This window comes from Folsomia candida, unplaced genomic scaffold, assembly GCF_002217175.1.
Source record: "Folsomia candida strain VU population unplaced genomic scaffold, ASM221717v1 Fcan01_Sc002, whole genome shotgun sequence".
Lineage (NCBI taxonomy): Eukaryota > Metazoa > Arthropoda > Collembola > Entomobryomorpha > Isotomidae > Folsomia > Folsomia candida.
The window spans coordinates 7,303,240-7,327,139 of NW_019091194.1; the positions used below are offsets into that span (position 1 = coordinate 7,303,240).

At 37.3% G+C, this 23,900-nt stretch overlaps 5 protein-coding genes across 7 annotated transcripts; 4 read left to right on the forward strand and 1 right to left on the reverse strand.

Annotated features, from left to right (window-relative positions):
* Positions 1-7,770: 7,770 nt before the first annotated feature.
* On the forward strand, positions 7,771-10,567 carry LOC110843174 (serine/threonine-protein kinase/endoribonuclease ire-1). 2 transcript variants are annotated; one of them, XM_022089123.2, is made up of 5 exons: positions 7,771-8,060; positions 8,159-8,574; positions 8,670-8,865; positions 8,947-9,415; positions 10,251-10,567. In XM_022089123.2, the coding sequence occupies exons 1-5, from the start codon at positions 7,886-7,888 to the stop codon at positions 10,294-10,296; spliced, it is 1,302 nt and encodes a 433-aa protein (XP_021944815.1). In that variant the 5' UTR covers positions 7,771-7,885; the 3' UTR covers positions 10,297-10,567. The 2 variants fall into 2 exon arrangements, with proteins under 2 accessions (XP_021944815.1, XP_035703950.1); XM_035848057.1 differs by having other exon boundaries at positions 7,774-8,060; positions 8,947-10,567.
* Positions 10,568-10,695: 128 nt separating this feature from the next.
* LOC110843324 (trehalase-like) lies at positions 10,696-14,621 on the forward strand. The gene is made up of 10 exons (XM_035847181.1): positions 10,696-10,935; positions 11,014-11,463; positions 11,555-11,887; positions 11,970-12,106; positions 12,196-12,279; positions 12,356-12,726; positions 12,843-12,968; positions 13,395-14,209; positions 14,283-14,348; positions 14,426-14,621. The coding sequence occupies exons 1-8, from the start codon at positions 10,853-10,855 to the stop codon at positions 13,644-13,646; spliced, it is 1,836 nt and encodes a 611-aa protein (XP_035703074.1). The 5' UTR covers positions 10,696-10,852; the 3' UTR covers positions 13,647-14,209; positions 14,283-14,348; positions 14,426-14,621.
* Positions 14,170-17,474, forward strand: LOC118434241. Its single transcript, XM_035847184.1, has 10 exons — positions 14,170-14,209; positions 14,283-14,348; positions 14,426-14,518; positions 14,591-14,694; positions 14,780-14,888; positions 14,984-15,156; positions 15,216-15,446; positions 15,534-15,998; positions 16,092-16,694; positions 16,778-17,474. Exons 1-10 carry the CDS (start codon positions 14,170-14,172, stop codon positions 17,066-17,068), a joined length of 2,175 nt encoding a protein of 724 aa, XP_035703077.1. The 3' UTR covers positions 17,069-17,474.
* A 243-nt stretch (positions 17,475-17,717) lies between these two features.
* Positions 17,718-19,824, forward strand: LOC110843325 (uncharacterized MFS-type transporter YhjX). Of its 2 annotated transcripts, none has more exons than XM_035848553.1 (6): positions 17,718-17,878; positions 17,960-18,308; positions 18,398-18,571; positions 18,657-18,807; positions 18,883-19,166; positions 19,258-19,824. In XM_035848553.1, the coding sequence occupies exons 1-6, from the start codon at positions 17,832-17,834 to the stop codon at positions 19,705-19,707; spliced, it is 1,455 nt and encodes a 484-aa protein (XP_035704446.1). In that variant the 5' UTR covers positions 17,718-17,831; the 3' UTR covers positions 19,708-19,824. The 2 variants fall into 2 exon arrangements, with proteins under 2 accessions (XP_035704446.1, XP_021944977.2); XM_022089285.2 differs by having other exon boundaries at positions 17,719-17,878; positions 19,120-19,166.
* On the reverse strand, positions 19,729-23,619 carry LOC118434624. Its single transcript, XM_035848552.1, has 8 exons — positions 22,706-23,619; positions 22,459-22,623; positions 22,053-22,373; positions 21,517-21,945; positions 21,314-21,426; positions 21,099-21,207; positions 20,956-20,995; positions 19,729-20,324 (listed from the first exon to the last, which is right to left on the reverse strand). Exons 1-8 carry the CDS (start codon positions 23,533-23,535, stop codon positions 19,905-19,907), a joined length of 2,427 nt encoding a protein of 808 aa, XP_035704445.1. The 5' UTR covers positions 23,536-23,619; the 3' UTR covers positions 19,729-19,904.
* Positions 23,620-23,900: the final 281 nt, after the last annotated feature.

A 23,900-nucleotide genomic window follows, 5' to 3' on the forward strand; every position in this document is an offset into this window, starting at 1 on the left:
TCCTGCACGTTCAAGTCCGAGCTCATTTCTATCTTTTCGCCAACGATTTCTACTCGCTCGTACTGCACAGATTTCCAATAGTTTATTTAAGGGTGCGTTCTGGAATTTTTAAGCATTCATTTTGAACTATATAACGTATTTATTTCGTGTAAATGTACTTTCTCCAACGTGTTTAGAGTGATTAATACGTGTGCATGCGTCCATATTTTTCTTCAGTCCAGAATTTGTAAATTAGTCGTCTACATACATATACATATGTACATTTTTCCGAGTTATTATAAGCGGTTAAGCAATATGTAGCCCTACGAGTTTACGTGATAATATTAATTATTCCTTAATTTAAAATTAACACTTTGCGAAATTACATCAAAATAAGACGCATGAGAATGCACGAGATTTGCTATGACTCATCCTCAGCAATAAGTCTCATAGCTTATGGGAAATACGAGATTTTCCTCATTCGCCACAGAGTTAGTGAAGAACTTGTCTTCAAGGTCTTATCTGGTCAGTTCAGTCTTTATTGGAATTCCATAAGTAGTTCTGATCACTGGATCAGATTCTTCCACCTTTATGATCCTACAGTTATACCGTTGGTCGTCCAATTTCTCAAAACGCGAAGAAAGAGGAGACTCCTCTCTCCTTACGTATAAGAAATAAGAGAAGTGCAGTGTGCAGTTCAATTTATTTATGTCACTTCTTTTGGAAACAAGTTGGGGCTTCGGCTTCCCAGTCTAAGTCCAAAGTTGACTTATCACATTTTCGTCATTCCACTTTCACTCAAATGGCTAATGGATGATGAATGAGGGAATCAAGAACGACTAAGATGTTCATTTTCTTGATAGAGTTCAAAACTTTAACTCAACCACAGAGCGCAACTTAGCTCGTCGATGCAGCTTATAAAATATGTCATAAGAGGTCACATCCAGTAATTCTAGTGCTCATGAATCATATAGCAAAGACAGTTTTTCAAGCGAAATGATGACGGGAAATTTCTTTGAAAGATTTTGGAAAGATTTTGGGGAAGTTGGAATACTTTAAAATAAGTTTAAGCACTTGGAATCTGAGGCATAAAAGTTCAAGCTAAAAATTTAGCATTAAGTATTTAGTTTACTGTAGTTCAATAGAGTAACGTGTACCATAGTTCATTGGCTGAGACTATGCAAATAAAACGATTTCCAGAGCCTCCAGATGCCGAAATTCTAAATTTCAGCACAAGTGTCCCATATTGTGAAATATCTACATTGATTGCATGGTTTATGTCCAAATTCAAGTAACTTGTGTCAATTCCCTAATGCAAAGGGCTGACCAAAGTAACTTCAAGGTCTAAATTAGCCCAATTTAAGAGTTAAACCTGCTCCTCAGTTCGAAAACGTAAACCCTGGGGTGTCGTCAGCGGTATTTGCTGATATCAAACGAAGGAAGAGTAAAGGGGCCTAATTATAAGGAAGTGATTCAGCTTCGTGAAATCAATTGTCTGCAAAATTATTTGAGCAAATAAGATATAGCATTCTCATCATCATTGCTAAACCCCAAATTTTAAGTCATAAAGCATGAAGAAAACAGAAAAGCTTTAAAAACACATTTAGAAAATTGAATTATGAACTTAATTCGAATCAGTGCGAGTTTTGTTGACAGCTCCACTTAATTACCTACTCAGCTTATTCCTAACAACTCCGAAAGTTCTGGGTGGAAAAAACGGGGTGCGACTGTAATGCTAGGACACATGACTTGCCATTGATATGAAATGCGCAAACGGTGGATAACATGTCCAAGGAAAGTTAGAAAGGAAACGTACACTACAGTTCTGCAGTGCCGTTCCCTGGAGTACGGCCTGGAGGGCTAAATAGAGAACGGCTTTTTATGATGCTAATTTTTTCTGTAGAACCATAATACTTAACTATACTTTAATCTTGACTTTGAGTCCAGAGTTTACAATGCCAGTTTTTATTCATGTTTATTTTATTTTGTTTTTAATTGGAGACATTTTTATGTGCATGCATTAAAAAATTATATTCGTCTCGGCGAATACAGAAATGTTTACCTATCTATATGCATTTTAGATATTAAGGGGGCATTTTAGATATTTTGAAGTGTAGCATTACGATTTTTGGAAAAGATCTAATTTTTAATATGGAAAAATATCAAGCAAATTAGATTTGCTAAACAAATTTGCTAGTACTCAATGTGAGAATTTAGAATATTCCGGCTAGATGGATTTAAGAAGACATCCGTCGTACTACCAACCAACTCATAGGTATAAATACGCCTAATATAAATCACCGTCGGGTTGATATCTACATACCTACGGCACTGCAGTGAAGTTGAGAAGGAAGTATGCAATATGCAGTGTCATTTGCGTTGTGTGAGCTCATCTACTTTTTACAAACTTGATCCAACCTTGACGTGTCTTTAGAAGAATTCCTTAAATTTTCGAAAAGTGTCTTGTTTGACCATAAATCAGATAAATTTCAGGCAGAAATCTGTCACTCACCTGAATTTGAATAGACGAATTGAGAGAAATGGGTAAAGAGTAGCTATAAAGTATAGAATAATACGTTCGAAAGTTGGGTCTGTCAAATACGTGTAGCAGCCATAAAGTCTATTTGATAGAAGGTTTCAAGCATTATAGAAAACGGTTTGATAGATTTCCTCATGTGTATCAACTAAATCCAAACGTCGACATTCATATATTGGACTTCGTTTTTCCAGTTGGATGAGATTAGTTACTTCATATCTGTCTGTCCCAATTTCTGACACTTTCTCACTTGCTGCAGGAAAGCGGAAAGTAGAACCAATTTTTAATGCAACTCAGTGACATTTTCTACATCGAGGGTAATACAATCTGTGTATACGGTTTCGTACATACTGACTGTTACATAGTGTACAACTACATACATTTATAGTAACATAGCGGCTACGGGATCTACGATCTGCCCCATCATGCCGTCCTTATTAGCCATAAATCATCTCGTTCTGTGTAACAAGCTCAATTTGCTTTTCGAGTTGCTTTACTACAACTCGAGAACTCGACAAAAGAAACGGAGATATCCTCATGAACCAAATTTTAAGCTACTGACTTTGAACCTAAAAATGGTTTCATCTCGACAGAAATAAACCAAAATGTCGTAGAAAATAGAATAATCGCTAAATAATAAAATCTTTTTTTGTGAGTATGTGTCATCCCACAATATAAACACAATTAATTACAAACATAAGAATATTAATAGTAGACATGCCCATCATATAAAATATGTGTTAATTTAATAAGAAAAAGGTTCATATTTATTAAGAAATTAAGCTTTTCAGGACATCTGGCTCAAGCAGAAATTGAAAATAGTCTGTGTACTTATATTCACATTTAATTTAATTTTCGATGCTCCAAACTCTCATTGCTACAAAATTTTAAATGGTTAAAAGTTTTCTGCAAACTTGCCAAAAATCAAATAAACGTTAGTACACTTATGTTGCATCCGTTGCATCCTAGTGCAGTTGGGCCATGCTCGTTTCTGCTGGTGAAACTGTGAGGCTCAAGAATTTGAAGAAAACGTCCAACTTTCTTTTGGGCTGCCTCACGCTGAGATTAGTTTTACTTGGGTTTGCTCACTTTACTTTCTCCCAGCGTTCCTTCAAGTTTTCTTCCTTCGCTGTAGTTTGGAGGGGATGAGCGGCAGTATTATGCAGTGTTTGGTGTGGTGGGTGCTGCGGTGGTCTGAATGAGATGATAGTGAGAAGAGAAAGTGAAAGCTTGTGAGAATCCATCAGCAGAAAGTTGTCGTGTTTGTGGTTGGTCCTGGCTTCCTGGTAAATCTTGAATACTCTGCCGTGATTTCCTGTCATGCTGGTCGACTCTGAAAATGTACAACAAAAGTCAGGATGACTCTACACTCATGCATGGATGTGCATATATATCATCGTATAAGTAATATTTACCATTATTATATTAAGTTTAAGGTATAATTACTACCAGCATGTTTGAATTATATGAAATGATAACAAGACAGTTGGACCACCTTTTCCTGCAAATTTTGATGTACGCGTGACGAATACAACAACTGAAGCCAAATTACAACAGGAGAATACTCAAAGAATACTTTGTCACGGAGGAACAGCTGCACCTTAAAGACTTTCATCCGTCATTCTTTACTTTATTACACAAACTACGAAGATAAGTAAACAAACAAAAGAAGGGAAAATAGTTTTTGTGTGTTTAGATCCGGTTTTGCTTGTGATTGTGCATGGATCTAATGAGATTTTAGGTTGTTTCGTATGGGAATAAAACAATCGATCCATTGCAATTATTAAGGTTTTAAATCTGTCGAGTTAAGATACAAATATATTTATCACACGCTTATATACTAATGTAATTACTAACCGCTTATCTATATTTGGGGGTAAATAGCATAGAGAGAATCGATGTTTGCGGTTTCGTGGTTTGTGAAAAGCTCTACTCGCTCAGGGTGTATGAGAGCTGAGTTATTTCTACAATATTGAATATTGGTTTAATGAAAGTCCGTCAGCGATAGGTTATCTATCAGCAAGGAATGGGCTCCAAAGTTCAGAAACCTTCTTACTGTAGTCGAATGATGAAATTCTCAGAATTTTTTTAAGTCAGTAAGCGTCAGAGGGTGTTATTTTTTCAATACGGAAGTCCACTAGTAAACCAATAAAACACTTTTCCTATTTAAATGGAAGGGTCAAGGATGGAAAGTGCTGGAAGGGGTATGACATTACACTACAAAAAACTGAAAATCTTCTTCGCGAGATGTCCCATCCTTGTGATGGACTAAACGTAATTGTTATATTATTATCTACACGACAATTTTTATCGAATTCCTTTGCATCGTTTCTTCCGCATTTCACATTTTTGCGATCGGTCTTAACTCTGAAAATATGCATCCGACCCTTCTCATATAATCCGTAATAACCGATATCATTTAAACATGTCCGCTCACATTTTGTATGTTAACTAAGCACAAATCAATTGCAATTCTTTACAGTATATGTATTTAGTAAAAAAAGAAAGCCAGATATTTTTCGAACATCACTGGTTAGGGAAATATTGACGATACTGATATAGAATATAGATTGTGACGCACATAGTTCTTACTGTATTAGCTATCGCACAATTTCTACATAGATTGGAATTTTGTAGATTCTTTGTTTTCAACGAAAGACAATAAGAATATAGAGAATCCGAAACAATATTCCTGTCAGTATTACGTTAGTATTCAACATACATATGTATATCATATGTAGGTTATGCATTATGTCACACTGGTGTTAACAGTGCATCACAAAATATGAATAACTACATGTATACTGCGAGTCGCAGAAGATTCAAGTTAGGATTAAACTCATCAAGAAAGTTGGATGATGCGAATACGAGAGAAAGTAATTTGAATACATTCCCGTCGGTTGAAACTAGATTTTGTAACTTTCTAATCGCATATTTCGGAGATATTTCACATTTAAAATATGTAAAGGTTCATGTGAAAAAACATTTGTACATACGGAGGCACATAAGTAAGTACATACGCAAAATTTTAATGCAGAAAATGTGATAATTTGAACATTTCCATGCTATTGTATGACTCACACATACATACTTATTTGTTTGTGAGAACTGTAGAAGAGAACAAGAGGACTAATTATAAAATACCATTAAGGCATTTATTTGCACATGGTGCCTACATAAATTGCATACTTACATTACCCAGTTATGGAAATTTAATATACGTACACATATGTATACCAGTAGTAGCAAAGTACAACATATGGATATTATGTAGAGCAAGTTTTGTACAAATCTGGAAAATCAGTATCATTTCATGAATGTGGTCGCAGTAGTCATCGATGGAATGTGATAAGCTGTAACAAACGAACTGTGCGAGTACATAATGTCAAGAACGAAAATCTCTCAGCTTTTGTTTTCATACTTATGATGATTTACATGCGTAAGATGATTTATTTGTGTAATTCTTATAATTAGTTAAAGCATGTCATATGTATACACAAATACCTATATATTTACATACAGATTGGCAAATAGGTGTATGATTTTCATGTTTTTCTTAGTTTTCGGTGTGCAATCATAACTTTCCAAAACTTGCTAAAAAAGTAAAAAAAAAAGTATAAAAAAAGTACACGCTTCGTTTAATGTGAAGACTGCAGTGCGGACCCGTACAACCCTTGGCCATGTACATACATAGCACACATAGCCTTTTTACGATGATGACAATGGGAAGACTTGGTGACAATGAGTGGTCTTGCACGTGTGGACTTTCCTTTCTGATATTTTGTACTTTGCTCACGTTTCTAATATGACAGTGCAATACGACCGCAATACGACGATAGCTGCAACCGGTAGTACGATAAAACGCTATTTCTAATAATAAATAATGACGCTCTTCCCAAGTTTGTCGTCTTACTCGGGTGAGTTTGTAATAATAGCGTCCAAAAGTCCAATAACATATATTAAAGCTGCATTTATACTTCACCCGTTATATCACCGTACAATTCCCCCAATCTGCTAACGACTGAATTACCAAAGTATTAGTAATACCAACACGACTGCACGTGCGATTGATTAAAACTCAAAATTTCTTTAGTTTAAATTAATTTTAATCCAGAAAACTGTTTTCTTTATTGCCCATTTTAAACATACTTTGTATGCAATTTGTTTAATAAAAAACTTTATTTACATTTAGACCTTGGCTTTAATTTCATCCCTTTCTGCATAACTCTGCGGGATAAGTGGAGACTTCTAATACTTGGCTGAGCCAAAAGTTTGGTTAGGTTGTACTGAATGACTCCGAACGGGAGTTGCAATGGATTAGACCAATGGAAACGTGACTTAGGTTATATTAGTGGATAAGCATACTCTTAACATTCTAACCATTACAGTCAACAGTATAGGCACATAAATATATGTATATACCTATTCACTAAAAGTTACGTGAAGACATAAGATATTGAAAATTAATACCCAAAATTGCAAGGAAATCAGCCTCTCAGGTCAAACTGAATTGGATATGAAATTCATATTCCTATTATGAATACCATAATTGTAATCTACTTTGACATTCGAAATGAATAAAGCTTTGAAGTTCCACAGTAGTAGTCCTTAGATCTAAAACGCCATTAATTATTTGTTGCGGTATCTTGATCAATCACAAACCACCATAACCGGATGATTTGTTCTTTGAAGTCTGACTTTGAATGTGCAATCAAACATCTATAAATCTGAGATGATGTTTAGCGGTTAAGTGCTGATATTGAAGTACTATGGGACAGCTATTTATATTTGTTATGTCCGTATTTATGCAAATCATTGTGGTTGATTGTACATAGTTTATGGTAAAATATAAATTTGATAAGCATTTTCAGTCTTATTTTGTGCATTCTGATAGCAATAAGCTTAAATGATTATTAGATCTGCTTTTTCTACCTTCCTGCGCTGCTAACCCAAGTTTTGTAATGCGCTATATATTGTTACAATGATCCTTTTGCATAAAAGTTTTATGATAAAACTTTATATTTTTTGTTGAGTTTATAGTGTATTGGTTTGAATATAGTCAAATATGTAATCAAATCATTTAGGTTTTGCAGGACCTATCTCAACATACACATCTTGTTCCATTAGTCATACGAGGAGGATATCTCCAATAATAATACTATAAATATGTGGCATTACATAACCCATAAAGTGCACACGAACAAGATTGCATGTGCATGGATGGAATGAATCTGAACCCTGTTTTTTACGAATTGCTTCTGCTCCACTTCTTAACTTGCACAGTAAACGTGGCTTTTACATAAGGGTCAGCTGCCAGATGACGAATGGTTGAATTATTTATTGAAAATTAAATTGCATGGAATTTGAACAATGGCAAAAACACCAAAGTCGCGACTTAAAGAGATGGCTGACCAATACAGTGGACTTGGTGCTCAACTTATTGTATTCGACAGTACTAGTTCTAACGGTGATGTAACCGTGCCAAATGGCCATTTTCACTTTACATGTCAATTTACAAAAGGCAAAAACGGACGAATTTTTGAAGGTATGACATTAACATTATTGTTTGCCCATTATAAATTGAATGTCAAATACAATTTATAACTTTTAGATTTTCATTTACATTTTCACTTATGTATGCAGGAACAGGAACCGGAAGTGCCAAAAAAGTAGCAAAACACGCCGCATGCCAGCGGGTATTGGACTTGATAGAAGACGAGGAATTTAATAACGTGTCCAACGTAAGTGACAGATTGTCTGGATTAAGGACAAGTCCTATGCCACCAGTTGTTGTTATTCCCGAGCTGTCACCATCCTCATCTATGGAAATGCATCGAAGGCAGCAACTTTTCAACAATGGAGAAACCTTTGTGATGCACTCGAATACTAAACCAAAAAGCCCTAAGTCAAATTTATTGCAAAATACAACAATAGCTCCCGATGAGTTACAGTTGGATGAAGAAGACGTGTTGAAGAAAGCAACCGAGGGCAATAGAATTGGAGAGCTGCAAGAATTTTGTGTGAAGAACGGGCTTTCTCCTGCTGATTACTCGGACGTGGTAATGAGAATACTGTATTCGGAGAAAATGAGAATTTATGTATAAGGTGTGATTATGACAATCCTAATTATTTTTCATTTGGACTGTGACTTCAGACTCAATGGATTGGTCCTGACAACTCCAACAGACATAAAGTGGCTTGCAGCATTGGGGACATTAAAAAATATGGAGTGGCAAAGATTAAAATGAGTGCCAAAAAGATTGCTGCTTACAAAGTATTGCAGGCATTAGGCGTTCTGACAAATTCACCATCCGGGACTATGCCTTCGACAAGTACCATGATTCAAATTCGTAAGAATTTTTTTACTTCTGTGCCTACATATAAAATTAAGTGACAATTTTACTTAATTATTTTTTCTTTTCACACAACAGAACCAATCTCGCCTGTCAGAGTCCAACCACCAGTGGAGCAAAGTGTTTCGAGACCAACTAAACAAGTGACCCAAAAAATTGTGTATTACCCTGATGCAATAATTGGTACAGGAGCTACAGCCACGGTATTTGAAGGCTACTTTGAGAAACCGACCAGGAAGGCTGCCGTGAAAATTTGCCCCAAAGACATTATCTACCACGAAAAGAATAAAGAGTTAGATATCATGCGGAAACTTAACGATCCTAACGTCGTAACGTACTACACAACTGAAGATATTGGACACCAAACATTTATTGTGATGGAACTAGCGAGCTCCACACTCGAAGATGCAATTAAAGCAAATAAAATGATTGATCCCCAAATGTTGAAGAAATGGTGTGCAGATTCTACCAGGGGTTTGGCCGTACTACATTCTGCTAGAATTGTGCATAGGGATCTTAAGCCGAGCAATGTCCTAATATTTAATGGGTATGTGGCAAAACTAGCTGATTTTGGGATAAGCAAAGAATTAGATTCATGCACTCAAGGGGTTTTAACGGAAGCTGCTCGAGGCACGAGAATATGGATGCCACCAGAAGGACTAAAAGCAATCGGTTCCTCGGAACCATTCAGGCTCTTGCCTAGTTTTGATATATTTTCTCTAGGTCTCACAATATTTTATACCATGACATGTGGTAAGCATGTATTCTCCTACAAAGACAACGAGGTTCCTCTGCAGATTCAGTCTAATATTTTGGAATATCGTCCAAATTGGGGATTACTGGGCGAGAATAAATGGACTTCATTGAAAAATTTGTTAGCAGCAATGTTGTACGTTGCTCAGGGTCGACGCCCCGATCCAGATATAGTCCTTGAACATCCGTTTTTCTGGGATTTTAAAAAAGGCTTAGACTACGTGTTGGCTGTTAACAATGATTTAAAAAATTCGCAGAAATCTGCAGATGCTCCAGAATGCAAGTCAGAAATGGTCAACATGTACACCAGGTTTTGTAATGAGGCACAGATAACAATGAATTGGAGGTCAAGGTTATGCACAGAGGTTCAAGCTTTCATGGTTTATAAGGATCAAATGAGAGAGCAGAAAAAGGGCAACGCTTTACAGATTAAAAAGTATAATGAGGCATCGTTCTTAAAATTGATAGAATTTATCAGGGATTATTACCAGCATTATGAAGAATGGAAACTATTCGAGGGTGATAGGCTGCGACAAAAAGATGTGTTTGGACCTGATGGATCGAACTATGGACCATACTTTTTATGCAGGTTTCCTGAACTTACTACAGTTCTTTATACTTTCTTTCAGGAAGGGAGATATCGCGAATTGCAGTTACAAGAGTTTTACATACTGAATCGTAAGGAATATTTTCCAAAGTGGTAAATCCTGTGCCAATAAAGAGACCCACAATTTCGACATTGTCGAAAATAATTTCCCTCGTAATTTTTATTCTAATGTTCAAATGTTATTTATATATGTTGAATATATCTCTAACGAATTTAGTTACACATCCATGAAATATATTCCATTCATAGATTCCATTCCATCTACTTATTGACGACTTTTATAAAATCATATATATATGCTCAATTGTAAGCAATAAACACTGACTTTTTCAACAACAGCAATTTTTTTGATCACAAACGACTTAATTTTCATCAATTTGTATAACTTGTTCCACTTCAGCATGATCTAATATGTATGTATAAACACTTGAAATTAGTAATTATGATAATACAAATACTGTCACCTGCGTAAATAAGGCACCGCTATCAGTTGTACAAAGCTAACATGCAGACATATAATTTTGTTCCACCGTCAACCGTGCATATGCCAAGTTGATAATTAGCTTTCATTTCTTGAACGCTACTCTGTAAGGTGCAGGACGCACACACGAAAGCGCTTCGACGATGGGGGTCAGGTTTTGTATCACGGCGTTATGTTTTCTGTTCAGTGGTAACCTTGCACAGGAGTTTTCGGAACCATGTGATGAGTAAGATAACTAAAATTAGAAACTCTTTCGGTACGTATAAGTATATCATTGACCTCTGAAACGAAAATTGTATTTCAGCCAAATATACTGTCAGGGGGATCTTCTTAAAACCGTTCAACTCAACCACCTTAATCCGGATGATAAAACCTTCGTCGATTTGGCTTTAAAATCCTCTCCGGAAGTCGTTATGGCTAATTTCGAGCTCCTTGACATTGTTGGGGATGTAGATGGAGACGATGCAAAGATACAATTGCTGAAAAATTTTGTCGCCAACAACTTTGAAGACGGAACAGAATTTGAGCCCTGGGTCCCAGGAGATTGGATAGACAATCCTGATTTTCTCAACAGTATTTCTGACCCAGTATTTAAAGAGTGGGCCCGAAGTCTTCATGGGTTTTGGGAAGAATTAGGTCGAAAAATTAAGCCAGCAGTAAATGGTAGTGATCGCTACTCTATGCATTATGTGTCACATCCTGTCATTATTCCTGGAGGGCGCTTTAAGGAATTTTACTACTGGGATTCGTACTGGTACTACGCAATTATTAATAAATACATACGCACCATTATTTACACGAATGAACCTCATTCCTAACTTTCCTGTCCAAATTTTAAATGATAGGATTCAGAAGGGGCTTCTTGTGTCTCAAATGACCGACACCGTGCGTGGAATGATTGAAAATTTTGTGGAAATGGTGGAAAACTTGGGATATATTCCTAATGGTGGTAGGATCTACTATGAGCGAAGTCAACCACCACTGTTTATCCCGATGGTTAAAAATTACTACGATGTCACGAGAAATATAACTTTTCTAAGAAATAACATAAAAACAATGGAAAAGGAATTCAAATTTTTCATGGAGCAAAGAAACGTTACTTTTCAAGTTGGTGGGCGTAATTATACTATGGCCAGATATAATGTGCATCTGAAAAGTCCTAGACCAGAATCTTACAGGTCGGTACATAATTGTAACTCATCTCGTATAAGTCAAATAAATTAATAATAAATTAATTAATAATGTATTTTTAATCGTTAGCAAGGACTACGAGTTAGTTGAACCATTAAACCTCACAAGCAATGAGAAGGACATTTTGTATGCAAATTTGAAAACTGGTGCAGAATCTGGATGGGACTTTTCATCTCGGTGGTTTGTCGCCGAGGGGAACTCTGAAGGTTGTCACTGTCAATTAAATTTTTACATTTAAGCATTAAATCATACAAGGCGGTACAGCTTTGATTTATGCATAAAAATCAATTAGCAGCCAACTTATCTCACACGAAAACAAGAGATATCATCCCAGTGGATTTAAATGGATTTTTATACTGGAATGCCGTCATTTTGAAATAATTTTGTGAAGTGGTCAGTTTGCAATATTTCATCAATCCATAAAACAAGTTGCTTAACTTTTAGCAATTAATTAGTTGACTTGTCGTTTTTATCGGTGTATGCATACATACAACAGATTACTGAGGACTGTACTGAAACCCCACAATATTACACTGACAAAGCGACAGAATGGAAAACGGCGATTCATGATGTGCTTTGGGATGAAGAAACTGGATCCTGGTTCGATTATGACTACATCAGAGGAAATCTTCGCAAAGAATTCTTTGCAACGAACGTTGTCCCTCTTTGGGTAAACGCCCATCATAATGACTCCGCTATTCCCAAAATATTTCAGTACTACATTGATAGTAAAGCTACGACTTTTCCCGGAGGAATTCCTGCATCCATGAAGCAAACAGGAGAACAGTGGGATTTCCCAAACGGGTGGCCCCCACTTAATCATATGGTGATTTAATGAATTATAAATTACATATTGTAATCATTTATGAGTACTAAGTATGTGCCAACAGAGGATACCAGACCAGGTTGATAAATGAATAATGAATTCGTCCTTTTACATAGGTTGTCGAAGCATTCGAGTATTCTGGACATCAAGCTGCAAAAGATTTAGCATTTGATTTGGCAGAAAGATGGACAAGGACAAACTACTTGGCCTACGAAAAATATAACAATACTATGTTTGAAAAAGTACAATTTTTAAAATCCTGAAAGATTATCAAAAATGGTGAAGTATAGTTGAAGTGCGTCTAACCGTGTGCACAGAAAATTTCCAAGTCCTTAACAATTTCCAATTAATTTGATAAGTTCCAAATTGTCTCCTAGGGTTGGGTTATCTTAATAGGATTGGCTAGGTAGTTCTCACTACTGAGAACTCAGTATTACTGGTAGTTATTGCTAAACTAGAGATAACAGCTTCTAGTACCTATCCTAACTTAATTAAGATAACTTGACCCTAAGAGACAATTTGACGCTTATCAAATTAATTTTACCACGGTCACAAGCTTTCATGCTATGGACTTATGCTTTTAGGCAAATTTTGTGCGCACTGTTTGGTGCACTCCAACCGCAAAAAATACATATTTTTACCTGGCTTCTTGATTTTTATTCAAATAGTATGACGTGACTTGCCTTGGATGCGCTGGTGGGGGTGGAGAATATGCAGTCGTTGTGGGATTTGGTTGGACGAATGGCGTAATTTTAGATTTTTTGAAAATGTACGGAAACCGCATGACACTGCCAGAAACAACTCAACCAACGACATCAACGTTGCCTCCAACGACAACATCAAACACCTCCTCAAATATTCCTCTTGGTGTATTAACATTGGTTGTTTTGTGCTTATATATGATTAAATTAACCAATTGATTGGAATTCTTAAATTCAGTAAAACTGGCACTAATTTCATTCATCATCGTGAAAAGCACCCCACATTTTTAGGAGCCGTGATAGCTCTGAGGAATAGTTGGGTCGCTCTGGTTCGGAGGTCTCAGCAACACGTCATGTGAGCGAGGGCGACTGACAGGTTGAGTGGTGGTGGCGGTGTTGTGTTCAACTTGTCTGCTGAGATGAGAAATGTTGAGACACGGTATCGAATGTGAGTGAGCAAGTAAACATGCTCGGCTGGATTTCAACTCAACCTCTGTCCGGGACTGAGACGAGATTTTCGCTCTCGGGAATTTTTTTTAATCAATTGTTTTAAAGTCAATACTTAAAAAACCGTCTACATTTTCAAACCCCACCCCCACTACTACACCCTGTGCTGGGTGACAAGAGGTAATTATTTATTTTCAATTCCAATAGTTGGATATTTCTCATTTCTCATTTTTTCTCATTTTTTCGCAACATTTCTCATTCCGTCTCGTTCCGTCTTACTTGCAGATTTGGTATAATGACTTCAAATAGAGATGAGTTGGATGAAGGAGACTTGGGTAAGCTATTATTTCAACATTAACGAATTTTATTAATTATTTGTAGATTAACCATTTTGTGTCTTATTTCTAGACTTGAGTTTCGAATTTCAAGGAAACCGATATTTCACGATCGACGAATATATGGAACAGTGTAGAGGTTAGTGTCTCATTCCAATAGTTGGATGTATTAACTGTATGAAGTAAATTTAACAATTAAATTTGTCCCAACTTTAGCCCAACGTGTACCCCTCGCCTCCATGACCACTGACTCATCAACGTTAGGCGATAAGGAGAATCGGAGTGACGTCGACGACTGCGTTAAACTAGGTAAACTAATGTGCAGTTTTCCAACAATTGGACAATAATAACTAATTAATAATTTCCCCTCTTCACCATCAGGTCCGGAGCGAGATGTATCGTCGTCATCCCGTGTTGGTGGTCCACTTTGTCTACTTTCTGGGTCCGCAACCTGCTTTGTTCCCTCCGCGATAAAAGCCTCACAGGTTCACCACTAAATTATATTAGATTGTTTCCAACATTTGGAGTTTATTGTCATTGTTTTTCATAAACTTTAACTATTTATGGCAGGAGAACATAGTAGCAGAACTTAGTCATTCTCGACCTTCTCAACGTGCCTCTGCTTCAGCCGTAGAAAAAGTTGATGGTCGCCACCATCAGCAGGAGGTGTCGGCGGAAGGTGAGTTTGCTTATCAAATTTCCAATAGTTGGATAATACTGATAAATAATCAATATTAAATTAATGACCAATTGAATGTATGAATAATATAATAGTTCCACCACCGAAAAAGAAAAGTCCACCACTGAGCTATACGGATGACGACGATGATGACGACGACGACCATGACACTTGTCTAGTCAAGAAGACGGAAGATTCCCACCTCAATGCCGATGACGAGACTGAGAAGAAGGAGTGGGAGGAGTGGATTGTGAAGAAGCACAACGAGGTAAGTATTTGAAATAATTTGAAAGATGAAGCATCAAATTTAATTTATAACTTTTCCAGATTGTTGGATTCTTCGAGAATGACGCTCATATCGAGGATGGAGTAGTTACACGTCTAATTTTGGAGGATGATCCAATTTCTGGAAGAGTTGTTGAAGTCAACCCAGGCATAATGGCGGAGCTCCTCCCTCATCACTTTCGTGGCATAAAGTTCATGTATGAAACTTGCTTTGGGGGCTTCGAACAAGAAGCACGATATCACTCTGACATGTTCACTTTGGATTACCTCATTGTAAGTAATTTTTAATTTATTATGCGCATTTCCAAAAGTTGGACTTGGAAGAAGATTGTCAAGCATTTACTTTGGTATATTTTACAGGGACCTGGGAGAGAGACACAAGTCGCAGCGTTCGCGCAGGCAGTACTGAAAAACGAGCCGCGACCGGGACTTACGACAATCCTTCTCCTCTGCCCCCTTCTCAAGAGAGAAATTTGGTCAGATGAAATTCACAAGGTTTTTGAAAATGTTGACCCCGACCAGAGACCTTTAATTCATGACTTGTGGGAAGGAGAGGATATCAAAGTGCAAATCAATTCTTTGAAGCTGTGGACCAGTCAGGGAGGAGTCGGGATTCTGGACTTTGATCTGTTCCAACAATTGGACGAGTACTACGTGGACGATGATGACGACGACTCTCGGGAAGTTATTAACAATAGCCTCTTCACTCCTGGTCCAGCAATTGTGTTTTTGGATTTTGAAAGCATTGATAAAAGATTTGTTAAGAAGAAGTATAAAGGCCTCGTGAAAATCACCACTACCCGACAGATAGTGTTACCGGACTTGGTAAGTTGACAACAAACATTTTCCCCGGGTAAATAGTGGTCCAACAATTGGAATTAGTGATATTAATTAAGTTTTATTTGTGCATCTTTTCAGTATTCAAACGACCCAATCCAGCACATCAATCGTGTTATCTTTAGAGATTGGCTGTCAGTTACCACCAATGGTTTCTTCGATGACCATGAAAAGAAGTTTTTGTGGTTGTGCGATTTGGTTGACTATCATGCCAAAAAACAAGTCCATTGGGTTCAGAAGAAAGGATTCGCCACTACACAGAATGGCGGAAAAAATTTGTTCCTCAAATCCATCTTTCCAAACCAGTGGAGAAACTCACTTTCAAATCGCGCTAAAAAAGACCATGCAACTCCAGAGAGGCGAGATAAATTCAAATTGTACATGAATGAACTAAGAAGCAACACGCCAAGCACCTATGTCCTCTACATATTAGTGATTTCTCCAATAATTGGACCCCTGACGGTTGCACATCTGTGTAACCCAGACAGCGACATGGTGATCTACGTAGGTGAGTGGGACTCATCAAATCGCGGTGTCCACATCACCTGCCGACAATCACATTTTTGTAACCCAGACTGTATAGTGTATAAACTAACGAGCGACCCCAAAAACCAGTACAACGAGGTGTTGGCACAGCAGTGCTTAAATCAGTTTGCTGCTCACTTTGGAGAAGCTTTTCTTCTGGTAATTTTATACTTTCAATCTTTGTTCCAACTGTTGGATTTATTTTAATAATTATCTAAATTTAATTATCCTTTTTTCAACAGTATTATGCGGACGAATGGAATCAGAAGAGTCCAGAGAAGCCCAAATTTATCATGACCTCCCCCGAGGTGAAGCATTTGGATGAGAATGGCGTTTTGGAAGAAAAAGCTAGAAAGATGGCGAGGGACGGGATTTGGATCTTTTCCGTACTTGAAGAGGATGCACAGCCACACCCACCACAACACGCGAAGTTTGATGACATCTGCCACATTCCATTTGGCATCAAACCTAGCTACATTAAACGAAGAGTGATCCCGGGATTGGGACAGGGATCCAATTATTGGAATACTTAGACTAAATAGTACAGGTTCTATTCCCGCATCTGCTTCTGGCTGTCTGTTGTACTCATTACTTCAGGGAGTAAAATATAGATGCAAAAGTGATAAGTGTGACGCGAGTCGTACTCTTCCACACTGTCGAGCTAATAGCGAGGTCTTTGGAACTTAATAGTTTTCGAGATACCAATGGCTTGAACATACTTTTTTCTGATTTGTGAACTCCTTTAACTAGGATTAGTTGTTGTAACGTGTGGCATTAATCGTATGTTAAAGGATATGCTGGTATTTATCATTAAATACTTATGTAGTTGTTGATGAGTGTTCAGTTAAAGTTCTACAATGTTAGGATCCTTTCTTAAAACTTATATACGCGATACACACACTGATATGTTAAATAAAGTTGGTATTACATAATGTTAAATTACTCACGTTTTCCTGTTGATCATTTGCACCATCCTGTAATAAAGCTTATTTACTATAGTATAAACAATAACAAACACTAACCAACTTATGGTCGACATTGATCTGCATTACATATATCCACCTCATTATGATATTCCACACATGTCATTATTACAAAAGATGCTACGTACACACACATGAGGATAATCTAAGAGCTTAATTTGCATGATTTTAGCGTCAACTTACATACGTACTAACATACATATATATATGTAGCATGTACTATTCGTATTTGTGCCATTAAATTAAAACATTAAGACCTTGTATAACTACCAAAATAATTGTTTCTTTTCTAGCCAAATATTTTTCTAGGAAAATGGGTGACCATAATGGTCTACTAAAACTAATTCTTAATCACTACAGGTAAGCACATGTTTTACCAAATAATTATCCGCGGAATTACTACACATTCATCCTCAGTATCACTCTTTTACTTTGTCTCAGGAATACGAAACAAATTCGTAGCTTGGAAGAGTTACGTAATGAGTCTGAGCTATTTCCGGGTGTAAAATTCCGGCGTTGGTTTTGCATGCCGGCGGGTGTGGCTCTTCAGTTCTGCGTGGGGTCCGTTTACGCGTTTAGCGTTCTCAATAAACCAGTCGATGAGCATGTCGATGGCATGATTAGCAATCGGACGCCAATCACTTTTACCATTGCCATTGCCCTCCTCGGCTTCTCCGCCGCCCTCATGGGACCATGGTTGGAAAGAAATGGACCCCGAAAAGCAGCACTGCTAGGAACCAGCTTGTTTTTTCTAGGAAATCTATTGGCATCACTTGCCCTTTATCTCAAGGTGACAGAAGAAATGAGCTGATCCAAACAATCTGACAAGAATTATCTATATACATACTTGTATAATAATCAAATTGCTCGCAATTACAGTGGATGTGGTTGATATGGATAGGATACGGTCTGGTGGGTGGGGCCGGTATCGGGTTATGCTACATTGCGCCAGTTTCTGCACTTCAAAAGTGGTTCCCAGACCGAAGGGGTTTAGCCTCAGGGGTTGCTGTTGCAGGATTCGGATCTGGATCTATTGCGATGGCCAAAGTTCAGGTATCTACATGCATACTTATTTATTTGACAATGCAGTTCAGAACGGAGAACAAATTAAATATATAGCGTCGTTCTGAATATCCAGGTGTGGTTGCTGGCTCTGGTGGGGCTGCCATCAACGTTTCTCATTCTTGGCTGTATATATTTCATAGTAATGGCCTTAGCATCTTTTGTGCTTCGATCGCCTCCTCCCAATTATCAACCTAAAGCGATGCGTGAAATCGAGCAAACTAAACGTAAGTATTTACAAATGTATATAATTCTAAAATTCCTAAGCTGATGAACTTGCATATTTTTATTTTAAATGACAGAAAACTCAATTAGTGTGGCTGACGAACAAACTTTGATTACTGATCTAAAATCTGTAGACTTTCGATTAATGTACTTGGCTTTCTTGGCAAACATAATGTTTGGTCTTGTTCTCATCTCTCGTTTTTCCAACATTGTAACCGATATATTTGGACGAGGCAAAGATGAAGCAGCCAGCGTTGTTGCGATAAATGGTGGCTTCAACTTGGCTGGACGTCTCATTTTTTCATTATTTTCAGATTTTGTAGGAAGGAAAAATTGTTACGTTTTTATGCTCTCTACTCAGGCAAGAATATTATCAGATCTGAATGCATTCGGATTAACAGGACAGGACTGTGTATGTTGCTTATGTAAAATGAAATTATTTTAATTCTTAGCTTGCGATATTGGCCATATTTTCCACCTTGACGGATACAAAGGCGTACTATCCATTTCTTGCCGCAATGTGGATACTCACGTCCTGTTACGGTGCAGGCTTCAGTGTAATACCTGCATTTCTGTCGGATAAGTTTGGAACGTACAATGTGGGGGCATGTCATGGGGTAATTCTCACAGCGTGGTCAACGGCTGGAATAGTGGGTGGCATAATATTCACACTATTGTTTAATGACCTCAATGACCCAGAAAACCCAAGTAATCCGTTTGCATACAACGTTAACTCGTGGTGGCTGTTGGCAGTGGTGGTGGTTGGGTGGGGAGCTGCACTTATGGTTACACCCACAGAAAGAGATCAATTGGTATGGAGATTCTTCATGTGCAGACACGAAACGCCACAACTGGAGGGCAGCAATAAATTGAAATTGGAGGAAGTACAACCAGTGCAATAATAACACGTGCACATACTTATGTAAATTTGTAAGGGACATAATTATGTATAGTTTATTGAAAGTGAAAAATGTAGAAAAAATTGATTAAAGTAAACTATTACATATTACTACTCACAATTGGTTGATTGTCTCAAGAAATTGATTATCTTCTTTCCATGATTAATTACTTTTAGATGTGTTTTTAAACATGGTTTAATTCATTCTTTATCGACTGATTCACTGTGCAATCCTTCCCCATCATTATCAACCAGATTGACTCGGACATGTTTTTTCTTCGTATTGCGTGGCATCGGTGTGGGCACTATTTTATTCTCGTCGTTCTCAGCATAATTGGCTGTATCGTCATTCTCGTCGGCACCACCCATGTCATTATCATCGTCTTCCTCCTCTGAAGCGTTGGTCAAACTTCCCTCAGCCAGTGCAACCGTTTCACTCCGACTTGGTCCGTCATCGTCGCCAAAGCCGTATCGATCCAGAAACCAATTACCATTTCTACTTCCTGCCTTTCGCGGACTGAATCTGTGTGTAGCTAGTTGTTTGTTGTTATTCGATAACGATCGATCTCCATATTGAAGGAATTCTTCTTTGTGCTTTTTGCATGGCTCGTATCGTCTCTCCTAAAAAGAGAAGAAAGTAACTATACAGTTTTCTGCAAGGAACGCAGGAACTCAATTAGTGGACATTTACATGCATACACAAGTAAAAATTCTTGTAGCACAAAACATGCAACGAAATATATCTGATTGATCAATGTTGTAGAGATCTCCAATCTCAAAATAACGTTCAATACAATAAGATGCATTTTGATTTATTACAGAAACGTATCATGTCAAAGGTTAGTGCTTCCAAGTTTGTTCCATTACATCCATTATGCTTTTCGCTATATGTGGGAATACCATAAAAATGTATGACATTTACGATACCACTTACTTACAGGTTGCATACCCATTGCAGTGATTGTGAAAATCATTCATCAAAAACTGATCAATAAATTCGCATAATCTTTCTTGATTATGTTTGACAACATTAATGAAACTGAAATCATTTCAATAGGAAGGAAACCTCAGAGAATAAATGACATTGCGTGTCAAGACACTATTACTTGGTCTTGATTGGCATTGAATGCTCTAAAAATAACCTGATGTCAAGTTTAACGAATGCGAAATTGAAGGTTTTCTGGAGATATTGCAGATTTTTGTGTCCGAAAATAAATCTGGGTAAGGATAATTGATACCATGAAAAACTTACACGAGTTCCTTCGAGGAGCAGAGGTGCACTTCTAACGCGGCTGAGAATATAAAAATTGGCATTTATTAATAATTTGCTTTCGAATTTTATTAGAAAAATTGAATATTTTACTATAAAATTTTTAATTAATTAGAGTTACATACCTGAGCATGGATGACATGTCTTTGACGAAAGATTGTCTCTCTAAAATTGACGCAGCCTCTCTTAACTGACGACGCATTGTAATATCCTGGTGAGAGGAATAACTGTGTGCTGCAAGTTATTTTGCATTTATGTATTTATATAATAAACAAGAAATGGCAATTTCAAAATTTTCATTACTGCTATAATACTTGTTATGTATGATGTTTATGTTTACCTCTACGCCATGCGGAAAGATGAGAATCTTTGAGTTTCTTACGGCGAGTTTCATTTCGCATAAGCTTTAAGAGTTCTTCCTCTTCTCGTTTAATCCGGTTGGCTTCTTTCCTCCTGCAAAACCAAAAAAAACATTTAACAATTCCAAGTTGGATAAATATATCAAAATATTATTACTTCTCAAAGTACTTAAGTAATATGCACCTTGTTTCCTGAATTCTCAACCTCGAGGCCACATTATCATTAGAAGTGCACTCAAAGATTCCGGAGGCTGCAGAACTATGCCTTGACTTTCCAAACGGCGTAAAGTTTCCCCGTTTCCTGCTGATTGCCGATGTCACGGGAGAAATATTGTTCGGGGTTCCATCAACATATCGAAAGGAATCTTCGCTTAGTCGATCCTCATCGGTGAAAGTGTTGTTATCATTGTCGCCATCCAGATCGGTGCTTTGCTCCTTATCTCGATTTTTGTTGTTCTTATCTCTTGTACTGTTGCAAGAGTTTTGATATTCTTGGATGATTGTATCCAGTTTGGTATTAGATATTTTGGTGCGTTTATCCCTTGCAGCCATTGACGGTGGCAGAGCTGCATTTTTTAAAAGTGCTTCAGCTCGTAGCCTCTTTTTCAGCTCACTATATGCAGATATAAATATTGACCCCAACCAACAGAGGTATTTATTATATTAAATCTTTAGAGTATTTCAAAAAAGTTTATGAAAATTAGTTAAAGACCCGTTTACCGATATTCCTGCTGTTCCTTTAATCGCATGGCTGACAACAGCGCTCTTGTCCTTGGTGGGGCTGGATTGGCTTTGAAGTGATTCACCATTCGAAAATTATTTGTATGACTAGAGCATCGTCTTGATGACTTGAGGGGTTTAGCATTATTTAAAACTTCTTTGTGAGATTGTGTCATTGCGGCTCGTTCATAATTTGTCAATGGTTTATTATCCGAAGAAGCATGAGGAAATGATTTTGATGACGATGGCTTATTGGCAAAATTAAATGGCTTCACTTGAGCCATCAACTTTTGTTTGCTTTGCTCCCTGACTTTTTGGCTTCTGTGTAATAATGCAACGTGACAAAGTATTTATGAGGACAAAAATAGTTACAATCTACATAGGAGCACTTAATAAAAATTAATACCTTCGTTGATTCTTGAGCATGATAAAATCATACAGAGGTTTATAAACGTGACTTGGTACAGGATGAGCTTTGAATAAGTGAGAACCCTCGTCTTCTCGAGTTGGACCCTTTCCACCTCCTGACAATGATGGAGCACTATTGTTGAACGCTTTTCTTTCCAGTAATCTATAATTATTCGATATTATACAGACTTTAATTTTAGTAAAAAATATGTACACCCGCCGAATTAGAGTAATTGTTATTTTACCTTTTTTCAATATTCTTTGGTACATAGTCTTTACGTTCATACTCTTTAAATTCACGGTATGCGTAACTTCCCAAATCTGGGCTGGAACCTTCTGAACACGATTCTGAATTTATCGACGTGTACTCGTCTACGCGCTTATTGTTCTCCTCTTCATCTGAGGAAAAGTTTTGCCTCTCTTTCCGGTCAAAGTTAACAAAGCTTAGTGATCTACTGGGTTTGTTATAGTTTAAGTAATTGATGGCATAATTGCTTGTTGTTGGACTTCGGTGGAGTTGACTTTGGCGACCGTGCACTTCCAAGTTGGATTTTTCGGACCCTTGTTCATATCCGGTTGCACTCTTAAGTGCAGTGCCTGGTCTTCTAATTGGAGATAAGGATGCTGAATCCCGTATGTTGAGAATTTTGAGGCGGCTTTCTAAATAGCTTACATCATCAACGTCGATATCTTCCAGGTGACCATCCTCATTTGAAATGTAAAGAGAAGATCGAACCCTTCGAAATTCTTCTTTGAGTTTCTCCAAGGCCCGAACAAAGTCAGAATGTCCTAAGTGCTTGACCTCCGCATAATCTGGGATTTTGTTATAAAGTGAGAGGAGATTGTCGGCTGAAGTTGTATTGGTCGAGGCGGCTAACGAGTTGCGGATTATGCCCGGTTTGAACATTGTGAAATTGCTTACACCGCAAACAAAAATTAGTAACAACCAGTTTCTGTGGGGCACTGGAACAGACTGGAGAAAGTTATGGAATTCACAGAGTTTCATATCAAACCATCTTTCATACGGTGGTGGAGGTGCCCTGGTCTGGTCACCAAGAAACACATTCCAAAACATGACAAGAGTAGTGCAAAGTGTGGAGAAATGCGGACGGATTAAGTAAAGAAAATTGATATTCGTATTCACTTCTTGTGACTCCTGCACGCGGAGAGATCAATAACATAGTGCGTGTCGCAGTCAGGTACGCATTTCCTGCAAAACTTAAAGGGAAAATGAGCTCAGACCGAGATTGGAAAGCGAAAAAAAACTACAATGTTTTTAACTTGGCGGAACCTATTTGATCAATTTTTTAGAATATCTACTGAAAATATAATATTAACGTTCCTAGTTACTTTCCCAATGTTTCTTATTTTGCATCGAAATCGTATGACTCATGTCAATAGCTAAATAATTCTGCTAAATAATTTATAATATTCATCATA

Bases quoted from the DNA above. Each gene is read 5' to 3' on its own strand.
- LOC110843174 (XM_035848057.1), top strand. From the start codon at position 7,886: ATGGCAAAAACACCAAAGTCGCGACTTAAAGAGATGGCTGACCAATAC. The intron at 8,061-8,158 runs GTATGACATTAA...TTATGTATGCAG, and splicing joins AAACGGACGAATTTTTGAAG to GAACAGGAACCGGAAGTGCC. The intron at 8,866-8,946 runs GTAAGAATTTTT...TTCACACAACAG, and splicing joins AAGTACCATGATTCAAATTC to AACCAATCTCGCCTGTCAGA.
- LOC110843324 (XM_035847181.1), top strand. From the start codon at position 10,853: ATGGGGGTCAGGTTTTGTATCACGGCGTTATGTTTTCTGTTCAGTGGT. The intron at 10,936-11,013 runs GTAAGATAACTA...ATTGTATTTCAG, and splicing joins TTTTCGGAACCATGTGATGA to CCAAATATACTGTCAGGGGG. The intron at 11,464-11,554 runs GTACTACGCAAT...TTTAAATGATAG, and splicing joins TACTACTGGGATTCGTACTG to GATTCAGAAGGGGCTTCTTG.
- LOC118434241 (XM_035847184.1), top strand. From the start codon at position 14,170: ATGACTTCAAATAGAGATGAGTTGGATGAAGGAGACTTGG. The intron at 14,210-14,282 runs GTAAGCTATTAT...TCTTATTTCTAG, and splicing joins GTTGGATGAAGGAGACTTGG to ACTTGAGTTTCGAATTTCAA. The intron at 14,349-14,425 runs GTTAGTGTCTCA...TCCCAACTTTAG, and splicing joins ATATATGGAACAGTGTAGAG to CCCAACGTGTACCCCTCGCC.
- LOC110843325 (XM_035848553.1), top strand. From the start codon at position 17,832: ATGGGTGACCATAATGGTCTACTAAAACTAATTCTTAATCACTACAG. The intron at 18,572-18,656 runs GTATCTACATGC...CTGAATATCCAG, and splicing joins TTGCGATGGCCAAAGTTCAG to GTGTGGTTGCTGGCTCTGGT. The intron at 19,167-19,257 runs GCAAGAATATTA...TTTAATTCTTAG, and splicing joins TTTTTATGCTCTCTACTCAG to CTTGCGATATTGGCCATATT.
- LOC118434624 (XM_035848552.1), bottom strand. From the start codon at position 23,535: ATGTTTTGGAATGTGTTTCTTGGTGACCAGACCAGGGCACCTCCACCA. The intron at 21,427-21,516 runs GTGCATATTACT...TTGGTTTTGCAG, and splicing joins TTGAGAATTCAGGAAACAAG to GAGGAAAGAAGCCAACCGGA. The intron at 21,208-21,313 runs GTAAACATAAAC...AATAACTTGCAG, and splicing joins TCTTTCCGCATGGCGTAGAG to CACACAGTTATTCCTCTCAC.